A 14,720-nucleotide genomic window follows, 5' to 3' on the forward strand; every position below is an offset into this window, starting at 1 on the left:
GGCTCCTACATGACATCACTGGCTTTCCTCAGCACCAGTGGCTCCTGCATGACATCACTGGCTTTCCTCAGCACCAGTGGCTCCTACATGACATCACTGGCTTTCCTCAGCACCAGTGGCTCCTGCATGACATCACTGGCTTTCCTCAGCACCAGTGGCTCCTACATGTCATCACTGGCTTTCTTCAGCACCAGTGGCTCCTACATGACATCACTGGCTTTCCTCAGCCCCAGTGGCTCCTACATGACATCACTGGCTTTCCTCAGCACCAGTGGCTCCTGCATGACATCACTGGCTTTCCTCAGCACCAGTGGCTCCTACATGACATCACTGGCTTTCCTCAGCACCAGTGGCTCCTACATGACATCACTGGCTTTCCTTAGCACCAGTGGCTCCTACATGTCATCACTGGCTTTCTTCAGCACCAGTGGCTCCTACATGACATCACTGGCTTTCCTCAGCACCAGTGGCTCCTACATGACATCACTGGCTTTCCTCAGCACCAGTGGCTCCTGCATGACATCACTGGCTTTCCTCAGCACCAGTGGCTCCTACATGACATCACTGGCTTTCCTCAGCACCAGTGGCTCCTACATGACATCACTGGCTTTCCTTAGCACCAGTGGCTCCTACATGTCATCACTGGCTTTCTTCAGCACCAGTGGCTCCTACATGACATCACTGGCTTTCCTCAGCACCAGTGGCTCCTACATGACATCACTGGCTTTCCTCAGCACCAGTGGCTCCTGCATGACATCACTGGCTTTCCTCAGCACCAGTGGCTCCTGCATGACATCACTGGCTTTGCTCAGCACCAGTGGCTCCTGCATGACATCACTGCCCTGCGTGTAACCCCGGTGCCCTGGGGCGTGTAACCCCCGGTGCCCTGGGCGTGTAACCCCCGGTGCCCTGCGGGGCGTGTAACCCCGGTGCCCTGGGGCGTGTAACCCCGGTGCCCTGGGGCGTGTAACCCCGGTGCCCTGCGGGGCGTGTAACCCCGGTGCCCTGGGGCGTGTAACTCCGGTGCCCTGGGGCGTGTAACCCCCGGTGCCCTGCGGGGCGTGTAACCCCCGGTGCCCTGGGGCATGTAACCCCGGTGCCCTGGGGCGTGTAAACCCGGTACCCTGGGGCGTGTAACCCCCGGTGCCCTGGGGCGTGTAACCCCCGGTGCCCTGGGGCGTGTAACCCTGGTGCGCTGGAGCGTGTAACCCCGGTGCGCTGGAGCGTGTAACCCCTTCAAGGACCCTTGACCCTGGTGGTCTCCAGACCCTCTGTTGAGAACCACTGCTTTGAAGAACCAGACATGGTTCTTCTATGGCATCACTCAAAGAAAAATGTTCAGTTGCAGTTCGCACCTTTATTTCTGTGTGCCTCCTTTGTGGATAAGCTCATCATAAATGCCAATTTTTTTTAATGTCATGTCACTCTCAGGAAGTGGCAGAGGCACTGTGGAGTAAGACGTATCCACAGAAAGCGTTTTCATGGTGGAGCGCTTTGGATCAAAGATATGAATGCCAGCCCCAGACAGGCCCGTTTGATCAGTTTGAGGAGGAGGCTGCAACTCTACTGAGGAATGGTAAGAGAATTTAGCTGCTTTTCTGTTGCTCTGGCTGGCATGTCAGACAGACAGACAGAAACAGATGCATTTAGGCTGTTTGCATGCATAGACAGGGCCGTGCGGCGCTGTCTGCGGTGCTGAAATGGAGTGGAGGAGAGATAGACACATCACTTTGGTTCAATCAGCCTGCTTTTCGTGGTTGTGAATTGAACTTTTGGCCCTAATTCTAGGCAATTTTTTCTCGCTGTTGTAGCAATACACAGAATGGAAGCCAGGGAGAAGTGACATTTCCAGTGATGGTCAATGAGAGAGAGAGAGAGAGAGAGAGAGAGAGAGAGAGAGAGAGAGAGAGAGAGAGAGAGAGAGAGAGAGCTGCACTGACACAGCATATGAGCATAAAGACAGAACGCGTCGTGATCACTTTATTCTTTTATTTAGCCTAATGACTCTAGCACTGTTGACTATTATTTTGTTGATTTCTGGAGTCATTCATTCTATGATTTTGCATAGACCTATGTTCAGACTCAGAGTGCTTGATCCAGACAGTTCCTGACATTTTGCCTTGTGCAAGGACACTCAGGTTTAATAGTGCCTTCATTTCAACACTGCTGTGAAATAAACGTTTTATTTGATTTGGAAACAAGTAGTCCTTCTTGTGTTGTTGTTATTTAGCTGTTCAGAGCTATTGCATGGCTAAAAGAAAGTGCAGAAATAGGCATAACCTATGTTTTACCATATACAAATATTTACCCCTCGCCACTTATAACCGCCCCTCTCAGTCATTTCATCCTGACGCCGGGTCTGTACCCAGAGCACCTCCGAAACACACAGCGCAGTCCCACCTCTTCCTTGATTTTGATTGGTCGGTCAAAAAAAAAAGGGACATTGATGAGCAGCGCTCTTCTCCGAAAGTTCAACTGCTTTCTACTTGAGGGCGGGGCTGGGAAGAGGAGTGCTCCTAGCGCGTATTTACCATAGAAAATGAAAGGCGCTGGCAGCTCAAAAAAGGCTTTCTGTGGACACGACCCCTTAAGCCCGGGACATACTCCAGGCGGGGCAGCGGGAGGCGGAGCTCTGCAAACCGGGAGCGCAGGGCCGAGGTGGTCATACACCGAGTGCTGCTCAGAGCACCGCTGCTTACATAGTACAGTGAATGGCCCATGATAAAGTCAATGAAACTCAATTAAAAGTCAACGGAATGCCATTTATGTTCAGTAGACTGTGGTTTCACTCTCAAACGATTGTATAGAATTGCCAATCTTGTTTTTATTGAATGTAAATAGACCTAGATCTCTCTCTCAACACAGCAGCACATTACTTGAAATGACTAAAAACGAACAGTTCGAAATCAAAGTTTACCACATGGGTCAATAAATGTGGTCAAAACATGGCTCAGTGTAGCCTACTTACCATGGACTGTATAAATAGCTACTTACTTCTTCATTTCATTTTTCTTCCTGTCTCTCCCTGCAAAGCGGAGCAGAGCGGTCGGCGCGCTGCTAGAAAGATCTGGCGACACGCGTTTACGGCTGCGGTGGCCTCGCCCCCACCGTAATTATGTCCTATTGGATGCACGGCCCTCGCGGTTGGAAGCGCGCATGGAGTATGTCCCGCCCCTTTACACAGCAAAGAGAGCCTCTACAGTGTTTGTCAGTGTGCAGGCTGTTTTCTGATTACATTGGACTATTGTGCTGGCCTCTCACACCTGGCTCAGTCCTTACTAAGCCTTGTGTCAAGAGTGTGTTTGATATCAGTAACACAGCAGAAGAAATGAAAAAGGAGAATGACTCAATTTAACAATCCATACATGCTTTGATCTGGGACTCTGGAATCAATATTTATGAATGGGAACAAGCAAAACACAGACAGCAAAACCTTTGTCTGTTGTTATCAGCGAGGGGTAAAAAGCTGTTGCTGCATGCTCCATAGAGAATGAACAGGGGGAAATGGGAAAGATATGAACATGTTGATATTTTTGCTGGGATAAGATGATATTTTCACGTTCAGAAACAACATTAGTACAAAATAAAGTGAATTTCCATACAAAACCTCAAACAAATTGGCTGTGTGTCTATAAATTAAAGAACTTCACCAAAAAGCAATGCTGATTTATTTTGCATATGAGCTCACACATCCACCGCATTCACAGTTATTTTGATTTGAGTCAAGTTGTGGACCAGTGTAGTGATGTATTTTGTGCATGAATGACATCACTGGTCCACAACTTGAATCTACTCTCGATAACTGTCAAACTAAATGAATGCCTGCAAAACTGTTTGCAGTTTGTGTGAGATCATGTGAAAAATGAATCAGCATTGTTTTTCTGTGAAGTTCTCCTTTAATTTTCTCATTCATTCCCTATGAAGCAGCCCTGTAGTTTGAGTCTTACAGTGGATGTCTGGTTTTGGGAGAGAGTCTCCTTAAAACAACCCAATTGCCAGAATAAAATGTCAGCATCGTACATTTAGAATCCACTGAAATGTAAAATATGAACAATATGTCGTATTCGTTGTACCCTGGTTACTTCGCCCGGGTCGGTAACCAGGAAGGAGCGATGGCTCCTCCGAGGCGGGGACAAGGTTGGCCGACCCGGGCTGGGGCCGACTCGGCACGGTAGTTAGCAACTCGCGGCTACCGGCCCGGTTCAGCCCGGTAACGTGTCGGGGGAGCTATGGCTCGAATCGCTGGTTACGTCGTTTAGGCAAGAAAAACATCTTGGTTGGGTTTAGGCAACAAAAGCAACTTGAGTTGGGGTTATGGTTATGGTTTGTGTCAGGATTCTAACCAGCTCTCTCGTGTCGAGAAAGTTGCAAGTCAGGGACACTACGGGTACGCCAATCCCACTTCTCCCTCGCGCAACTTTGACCTATAAACTCAGACGTTCAAGACCGCTGGAGGTCACCACGTAACTAGAAACGTGAACGTATTTTCGTTCAGAAATGTTCCTATTTTACATTTCCGTGGATTCTACAAACGTACAATGCCGACATTTTAATCTGGCGACTGGGCTGTCTTAAAATCATTTCTATTCTGGATTTTCCTCGAGCGCTGAGTCTCCCTTAGTTAGAGAAAGAGGTGCGAAACGTGACATCTGCCCTCAACTCGTCCTTCATCTACATTCCACACAATGTGTTTGTGTGACACATTTCCAGCAGTGCCTGTGTTACCATGGAAACTAATCAGGGAGCCACAGTGGTCTGATCAATTTCAAAGGGAGCGAATTATATTTTGACAAAAGGAAGAACGTCATACATACAGATACACATGCAGCGTCTTCAACTGGCGTCTGGACCATTCAGCTGGAAACTTAACTTAACTAGAAACTTTAAACTTATACCTTAACATAACTGGAACTAATTCAACCTCTTAATAAACAGATACTATCATTAGTTTCTCTACGTCCCTTATAGGCCAGGTGATATGTGAAAAAAATGTCACGTCACTGAATTCACCTGAACAGTTCATGATGTTATATGGTATCATTGTAATCCTTGAATGTGAAAACATGGGGGTATAGACCTCACCATGTCTGTGTTATCATGTTTGGTTCAGGATATATGATGCAAAAATACATAATTCGGTTATGGTGGAAAGTAAAATGGCCACCACAAGGCATATTTGTGATATGGCTCCATATATATCTGAAAATGTTCAGAACCCCAAACTGTACAAGTGTACTGAGTTTCATGCTTTTATATAAAAAAAAAGTCAATATTTCACCTTGAAAGTTTTGCACATCACCTGGACTAATTGTAATTCTTCTCACAATGTCACTGAATTCCCCATTATCTATTCACCTGAACAGTTTATATGGTGTCATTGTAATCAATGACCATGAAAACATAATGGGTAGACATCACCTTTTCTGTGTTATCATGTTTATGATGTTGATCATCATGTTTATCATGTTTGAGTATCACAATTCAGTTATGGTGGAAAGTAAAATGGTCGCCACGGCAACCACACAGCGTTTTTGCAATGGCTCCATATCTGAAAATGTTCAGAGCCCCAAACTGGACAAGTGTAACAAAGTTCAGCCCAGCTGGCTCACAGCTGAGAGGGCTTCGGCTGGGAACACCAGCTGAAGATTGCTCCACTGTAGTCCTAAAAAATACAAATGTAAAAATAAAATCGGTTTGGAGAGTTTAACTTGTTTCCAATGCAAACAAATGTCAACCAATTTAGTCGCATCAAGAGCGATCTTCTTGACAGCAGTGCAGTGACCCGCCTTTTTGTGGTTTCAACAGACTGATGAATGAGGACTGTGTGTATTTTCAATGACTCCCAGTCATTGTCATTGAGTGTCCCTGTGTTTTTTTGGATTTGGGTGTGGTTAGGGTTATGGTTTGGGTTAACTGGATACACCGGGGTTCTCTCGTGATGAGAAGGCAGCAAGTCGGGAATGCTATCGGGTCCACCACTTGATTGTACCCCTTTCCCCCGGACCTTCAGGTGACTTTGACCTACTTAAACACCTCAAGAACCCCTGGTGGTCTCGGGACCCCGCGCTGAGAATCACTGCTAGAGGCGATATCATATCTATTCCCTAATGCCAAAGTGGAAAAGCCCTTCAAAACAGCCCTTCAAAACATGTGATCGCCCTCATTATAGTGCATCACTCATGCTGAGTTTTGCACAGAGGACATCGAGGAAGCAGGAGAGCATCTCATGATGTTACATTTCATACTGCCTGCTTTGAAAGAACTGACATTTCCCCGATAGGCGTTTTCCACTGATTCATTAGGTTGACAAGCTGTATAGCTCTAATGCCTTCACACAGCAATCAGTTCACATCTCTGAATCTGCACGGTTCATAAGAGGGTTTTATCCCTTCAAAGGTGCGGACCAATCAAACGGCAGAAAATACCACACCAGATCCCAGTAATGATAAAAGAAAATGTCAGCACTCTCTTCATATTATTCATGAAAATATGTATGAAGCCAGCAGCATTTCACACAGCATCACATTAACACAGAATACATGTTTAATTACATTATTTTAAAGAAAACTGGAGCGACAGGTGTGCTGGAGCGACAGGTGTGTAGGAGTGGAGCGACAGGTGTGTAGGACTGGAGCGACAGGTGTGTAGGACTGGAGCGACAGGTGTGTAGGACTGGAGCGACAGGTGTGTAGGACTGGAGCGACAGGTGTGTAGGACTGGAGCGACAGGTGTGTAGGACTGGAGCGATCGGTGTGTAGGATAAAAAAGAGAGTGAGATACTGAGAAAGCAATGAATCCCAGTCAGTGTGACTGCACTTTGCACAACACCGACTTTATTGTGATGTTGCGATTGCAATGACGCTCGACAGAAACGTTGTAATAAAGTTTCTCTCTCAGTAACATTAGTTTGTAATATTGACCGCTGTAAATCAGACATCACCATTAAAGAAAATGTGATAAACATGGAGGAAAATGAGAGCCTGTCACTCGTTATCACTACAGTAGCCTATATTGGAATAATCTCCAGTGAGAAACATGCTGTCTTCACTTGACTACCGTATTTTTTACAGGAGTGAGGTAGAGCTAGACCGCTTTGTCACAGGGGGAGGAAGTGAAATGGGTGGAGTCCTACAAGTATCTTGGGGTCCAAATGAATATATTAATGTGATTATTAGGTCAACTGTAAGGATCTTTCTGTCTGCAAAAGCAAATTACTTGCACTGTTTTTTGTAGAATGACCCAAGATGGGTTTCTCAGCTACAGTGAGAAGTCAAACATTATGATGTCAAAGTGTAGTTGACCTTGGAACTGGATATAAAATGTCATAACGTCATCATTTGATCCAATAACACATTTGTGTGAAATGTTGTCATAATGAGCGTATGGATTCTTGAGCTATGGCCAAAAACGTCTTTTGTGAGGTCAGTGACCTTGACCCTTTGACCACCAAATTGTAAGAAGTTCATCCTTGAGTCCAAGTGGGTGTTTGTGCCAGATTTGAAGAAATGCAAGTTCCTGTGATGTGTGAACAAGCATGGAACAGATGGACGTGAGGTCCCAGTGACCTTGAACTTTGACCTTTGATCACCAAAATCTAATCAGTTCATAATGCCTCTGGCCACAGCTATCGCTGATTCGTCAATGAGATCGACATGAAAGAAAATGAGAGCCTGTGATTCGTCAATGAGATCGACATGAAAGAAAATGAGAGCCTGTGATTCGTCAATGAGATCGACATGAAAGAAAATGACAGCCTGTGATTCGTCAATGAGATCGACATGAAAGAAAATGAGAGCCTGTGATTCGTCAATGAGATCGACATGAAAGAAAATGAGAGCCTGTGATTCGTCAATGAGATCGACATGAAAGAAAATGAGAGCCTGTGATTCGTCAATGAGATCGACATGAAAGAAAATGAGAGCCTGTGATTCGTCAATGAGATCGACATGAAAAAAAATGAGAGCCTGTGGTCTGTCAATGAGATCGACATGAAAGAAAGGGAGAGCCTGTGATTCGTCAATGAGTTCGACATTAAAGAAAATCGAGCCTGTGATTCGTCAATGAGATCGACATGAAAGAAAATGAGAGCCTGTGATTCGTCAATGAGATCGACATGAAAGAAAATGAGAGCCTGTGATTGTTTTCCAGCCATGCTATTTCCATCAGCAAGAAAAAGGGTCAAAACCATGGTGCCAATAGACCTTTTTATTGTTTTATCTTATTTTTTTCCAGTTTTCACAACAGCAGCAGTTGCTTTGCGCTCTGGTTTGAGTTGGACTTTGTCCTACAGAGCAAAGCGGTTACAGTGCATGGCTTACGTGAGCAGAAGCGTTGTACAGCAGAAGCTAACCTGGATGAAATGCAACTTCTGTCCGATTGATACAGCCACCGGTTGAGCTTCACATTGAGCCGATCAATACTGTACACAAAGAGGCTATTCATCACAGAAGTGTAATCAGCAGATTATGTCCATTGAAATCAAGATTCTCACACAACAAAACAAAATATATATATACCTGGGTCCAGACCTTTGAATCCGCCCACTCCACCAAGGTGACTGCTTCTCTGGTCAGGCATCGTGACATGCAACAGCAGTTTCTCATTGGGGGGGGGGGGGGGGGGAACATTCAGTCCAATGAGTGCCGAGGGGGACTAAGGATTAGCCAATCAGCGGCAATGAATGGCGCGACGGGCGGGACTAACGCCATTGTCAAGCTGTTGTCAAGTGTGCCAGACCGAACAACAATGGCGACCGCTAGGCGAGATAGAGATAGCTATCAAGGCTCTTTTAAATCCAATAACCACTTACTTTGAAATCCGAACAGCACTCTGCTTTGAAGGCATATAAAGGGGAGATGTCTTTTGCGTTCTCCCCACTAGATTAGATTCAGGTCTCTAGTGATTGGTTAGGATACATTGTTGGACTCTAGTGATTGGTTAGGGAAAATCGAATCCCCCTCTGGGATTTCCCCCACGGAAATCGGTTAGAGTGGAGCTGATGTCAGACTGAAGAAAGAAATGGAGTGCAACAAGTTGACAATTCAGTCTGATATCAGGCTACAGAAGATTTCACTTGAACGCTGAAGATGGCCGTCGGAGAACGCTTGATGGCGCTGACGTGAAAAGGAGCGTGGGTTGTCAGAAGCTGGTGTGCAGTGCTTCCATGACAGGCGAGAAATGTCACTGATTAGTCAGTCCGCTTATGATGAGCATTCATGCTTGAGACGCTCATTTACATGTCACGGTCAAAGTCTCCGGCGGCCATCTTCCATGTACTGACAGTACTCACCACGCTGCACCAGGAAACGCCCCTTCTATCCTTCATAGTTATCATTCGTAACTCCTGCCGGCAGCCATGTGTGGCAGCCATTTTCGTGTCCTTTACCAGTATTTTATGTTATTTTTTTGGACACAAAACGTCAAAAATTAAGTGTCCCATGGTCAGTTCTTCACTTCTACTGTGCTACTGGATCCATGGGTTAAACGGTTTCAGTTGAACTTAAAATAAGAAAATGTACAGGGTTCCCACACACTTCTGACATCACATTCTGCGTTTTCAATCACTATTATGGCACAGTTCCCAGGACCAATATATGTCTTTATTTTGTTGTGTTTTGTATTTTTTCTATCTGATCTGAACGTCCCAGGTCTTGTTTTGGAAAACAGCAAACCACTGACTTTGGTTTTATTAAGTCAGAAAATGTGTTGCTTAGCCTATTTGCATTTTTCACCTCAGCCTTTTTGTGTCTAAAAGGCAGGAAGTAACACAGGTTCAAGCAAAACATGGGTGAGGGCCCTGGCACTGGAACACCTAAATAGATTGGACGTTGGAAAACCCTCATTAATGTTTGATTGCACCTGTGTTACTTCCTGCCTTTTAGACACAAAATGGCTGCTGGTGAAAAGGGCCCATTATTTATTCCAGCAGCAGCCACGCTTGACACTTACTGTAGCATGTAGCATGTATACTGTTACATGTAACAAGAGTAGATCAGATTACCATGACGTTTTAGACCATGTATCATCTTCCATAACTTCCCCAGGTTCATCATGACTGTAGGAACCCTGTATTAGCCCTGTTCCCATTAGAACATAATAATACATTTAAATGAGTATTTGTTCAGCCTGAAATGAAATGAAACATCGAAGCTAGTCTTAACAATTGAGAGCGCATCATTAACAAGAGGCGTGGTGCAGAGGGTTGGAGTTGAGTGTTTTACGGTATTGGTTCGTCATTCTTTCAGAGATGATGACCATATGCACTATTTTACAGTATGATTACTATGATATGCCCGAGCTGACACATTTTGACTGAACAAAACTCAAGTTCATTAGCAAAATAAGGTAACAATCACGCTGATGTCGACGACGCAATGCATACAGATTCGTACATTTACACTCATTTCGGTAGCCCAGATAAATAAAAAAATCCTGATAACGTGAACTAGCATTCTGTTTTGCTCTACATATGAGTCTGGACTCCTGGTTGTTCTCATCGATTTCAGTGGGCGGGAGTACTTGCCTTGACAGACAACTCCTTCAGCCAATCAGCGTCACCAAATCCAATCCAAATTCACTCGTAAGAATGGCGAAAATGTATTTTCCACTGAGAAACTCCGCTGGTGCATGCTCTTGTTTAATTGTTCTTATATAGTCTATTTCTGCATTAACTGCACTTACAGTATGGTTGTTTGCTCTACTAACGGTAACATTACCGCATGTTGCTTCTGGAGCCCCCAAACGGTTTTGCCAGCGGTGTCCCTGATTGGCTGATTACGTTGTCAACTACGAGGCAGGTGCCTGATTGGTCCGTGCACTTTGGAAATCGCTGGGGGCGGGCTGGAGGCCAGACTGATCCACAGAACGAACCAGCACGTGAGTTTCACGTGAGATGGATGGTTTACCAGGCTATCATTTCAGACACACACACACACACACACACACACACACACACACACACACACACACACACACACACACACACACACACACACACACACACACTGACAACAAGATAAAGTAAAGTTTGTATATTTTTCTCAAACTGAAATCATGCTCATCTCCACCTGGGCCAGGCACATCTGAGGAACAAAACAAACCCGTTGTAGGCACCAGTACTTCCTCTTATTGAGTCAGGGAAAAAAAAAAAAAATCTATTCTTATTTTGTCCCCTTAGGACTAAGCTACCTCCTGGTAGCTTAGTCCTAAGCTGTTTGTGCTTACTCGCCAACAGATGTTGACTGTCAAACGTGTATGGGAACATGAGTGTGTGCAGGCTGCGGCCAGGTTCCCGGTGCAGCTTGTGCGTCCTGGGCTTTCTCCAGAGAACCAAGTCCAAGCAGTCACAGTGCTCGCTCCCTCCAGCCCCTCACACCCCCCTCCCCCCTGCACACACAGCAGGCTATTTAACAATCCAATGGTTATGGAATTATGGCATCGCCCTTGATTTAGCAGAGCCGGAGATATTCATGTGTGCGGCCTAAATAGCCCCCTTATGCTATGGCGGTGACACGTCAATACATTTTCACACTCCTCTGTGTTAATCCATCAGGTGGAAACCCCGTTGTGCGGCCACATTATCATAAACAATATGGATTTAGGTGATGTTGCCCTTTGGGCAAAACTGGAGAAATCGATGTACTGTATTTGTGCTGCCCCGTGGATTGGATTGAATTCTGGCATTGTACTGTAGACCAATAACCTTTCTCATATCAAGCCTTATTTATTTAGTCCAAATTAGGGCCATGAGATTTTACCTCTTGGACCCAAATCCGAGAATATTATTGTCCGATTATGATTTTGTCCAGAACTCCATGTCTAGGTCGATAACAATGCAACTATGATCAAAACCAGACATTCTTGCAGTACATTCTACAATTGTTCTTGTGAATGAAATAATGAAGTTTAACGATTTAGCAATTTGCTGGGGACCCCCTGGGAAGCCCTCGAGGGCCACTGGTGGGCCGCGGACCCCACTTTGAGGTCTACAGCGGTGGCTGTCAATGTGGCTCCTCCACGAGAGAGCGGGGTAGGAAATATTGTTATGGCTGATAATCGTAGCTCATGCCCGGCAACATCTAAATCGTATCAGTTTGTGGAAAGCTCGCTTGAAGTCCTCGTTGGACATGGTGTAGATGATGGGGTTGATTAAGGAGTTGAGGTAACCCAACCAGGTGAAGATGTCAAACAGCTCCGGGTGGAAGCAGTCCTCGCAGACGGACACTATTATCGTGTAGATGAAAAACGGCAGCCAGCATATGATGTAGGCTCCGAGGATTATCCCCAACGTTTTGGTGGCCTTCCTCTCGCGGGCGGCGGAGACGCGCTTCTTCTCCAGCAGCGCGTCGGACACGGTGACCTTGACCTGGCTGGCGTTGCCGGACGCGATGGTGTCGCAGGACGAGGTGTCGTTCGTCCCGTAGTTCAGGGAGGTGGTGGACGCCACCGAGCCGGGCGAGTTGGTGATGAGCTGTGCCGAGGTGAGCCTTTTGCCCCCCGGCTTCTTGGGCGACTGCTTCAGGATGCGCTTCCGGGCTTCCACGTAAATCCTCCCGTACAGCGCGATCAGCAGCAGCGTGGGGATGTAGAACGCGCCGAAGGTGGAGTAGAGGGTGTAGAAGATGTGGTCGGTGTTCACGTTGCAGCTGGTCACCTCCTCGGCTTTCACCTGGATTTGGATTGGATTTGTTTGTGGATTTAGCAGACAAGCAAAAACAAAAGATCCGGTAGCGCAGCTCGGTAACAACATGGTATTAGTTTATTGATAGTTTATCGTAGGTAATAGATTCTGTGTAATAACCATAAATAACCATGAATTGGGGCTGCAAAATGCTAAACTGCCTGTTTCCACTTCATTTCATGTCAATAGTAGATGAAACCAAACATCTAGACGTAGTGATTACCTGGATGATCCTCCAGAGCTAGCTCTCTTGGGGTTGGGGTTAGTATGTGAGCCTCATAAGCGGGAGATTGGTGGATCGAATCCCGCCTCCAAGCCCTTCACATGGGTTGCTAACTGTCAACACAATGCAGGCTACATTTTTATCTAATATTATCTAATATTATTATATTATAAAATTAAATGGAAAATGGGAGTTTAGCATTTTGCCGCACTGATTCATGGTTTCTGTGTAATCACAGAAACTACCACAGCTATTACCTGGTAATCATATTACCTAATTATTATCACACCATTACCCCCCATAGAGCTCAACAGTGCGGGAGAGAATTCCCCATTCATTTTCTCCATAGACATTTTGAAAAATGTCGTTATATAACGACTTTTAAGCCTGGAACCAAGCCAGCCAGCCACCTACTAAGTAACATGTTTTATGGTCACTCATGATTCAGTAGGGTTGCTGGTTGGCTTGGTTCCAGGCTTAAAAGTCCTTACAAGGATTTTTCGAAACCTCTATGGAGAAAATGAATGGGGAATTCTCTTCCGGACCAGAACGTCACGTGACTGTTGAGCTCTAGTACCATGTCGTTACCAAACTATAATGTAAAGTGCCACCAAAGATACAAATGATAACATGTCAAAGTGAAAGAAGGGGGCGGGGCTAGGAAAAAGGGACCATAGCTAGGGATAGGAAGGCCGTAGAGAGTTGTGGTTTCGGGGAATGGGTAGAGGGAATGGCTAGGCGGATGTGGGTGCTGGTGGTGGTGGGGGTGTGTGTGCGCGGAGGGAAGGGGTGGGGCTAGGTAAAAGGGGCTGTAGCTAGGGATAGGAAGGTCGTCGAGAGTCAGGATGTGAGGGATGGGTAGGGGGAGTGGCTAGGGGGTTGTGGGTGGTGGGAGGGGGCATGTTATTGGAAGGGGCGGGGCTAGAGACCAAGGACCATAGCTAGGGATAGGAAGGTCGTAGAGAGTTGGGGTTCGATGGGTGGGTAGGGGGAGTGGCTAGGGCATGTGGGTTGTGGGAGGGCACATGTTAAGCGAAGGGGGTGGGGCTAGGGAAAAGGGGCCATAGCTAGGGATAGGAAGGTCATAGAGAGTCGGGGTTCGAGTGGTGGGTAGAGGGAGTGGCTAGGGGGATGTGAGGGGTGGGAGGGGGCATGTTAAGGGAAGGGGGGGGGCTATGTAAAAGGGGCTGTAGCTAGGGATAGGAAGGTCATAGAGAGTCAGGATGTGAGGGATGGGTAGGGGGAGTGGCTAGGGGATGTGGGTGATGGGAGGGGGCATGGTATTGGAAGGGGTGGGGCTAGAGTAAAGGGGCCGTAGCTAGGGATAGGAAGGTCATAGAGGTCACTGTTTGTGTACAGGTAACACATAATGTGATACTGTAGCTTTTCCACAAACTTTCTATTACATTTTGTCAGTTGACTGCTCCTAAACCTGCACCATTTACTTTAACACCTGGGTGTGATTCTTCACCAATTTTCTGACATTTTATAGACCAAACAACTAACCAATTAATCGAGAAAATAATCATCAGATGAATCGCCAATGAAAATAATCGTTAGTCGCAGCACCTATCTAATTCCGTAGCACCGTAGTTTACCTGGCGCCAGAAGAAAGGAGGCAGGGAGATGGAGATGGCGATCACCCAGGCGGTGGCGATCATCCCGGCCGCGCGCCCCGGCGTGCGCTTCTTGGAGTACTCCACCGCATCTGTGATGGCCCAGTAGCGGTCCAGCGCAATGACGCACAGGTGGAGGATGGACGCGGTGCAGCACGTGATATCTGACGACAGCCAAATGTCGCACATGACCTGCCCCAGT

At 46.4% G+C, this 14,720-nt stretch overlaps 1 protein-coding gene across 1 annotated transcript in view; it reads right to left on the bottom strand.

The window, feature by feature from the left end:
- Positions 1–12,061: 12,061 nt before the first annotated feature.
- The window catches only part of LOC310781963 (5-hydroxytryptamine receptor 1B-like), a gene marked incomplete at both ends in the record, with an annotated part of 2,985 nt that continues 326 nt past the window's right edge, over positions 12,062–14,720 (bottom strand). Inside the window, 2 exons of the mRNA XM_083642614.1 lie at positions 12,062–12,667; positions 14,501–14,720. The exon at positions 14,501–14,720 is cut by the window's right edge and continues 326 nt beyond it. Coding sequence (XP_083498740.1) covers positions 12,062–12,667; positions 14,501–14,720 — 826 coding nt within the window. The remainder of the gene's footprint in view (positions 12,668–14,500) is intronic.

The sequence above is a fragment of the Poromitra crassiceps genome (genome assembly GCF_964638095.1).
Source record: "Poromitra crassiceps genome assembly, chromosome: 9".
Taxonomy (NCBI): domain Eukaryota; kingdom Metazoa; phylum Chordata; class Actinopteri; order Beryciformes; family Melamphaidae; genus Poromitra; species Poromitra crassiceps.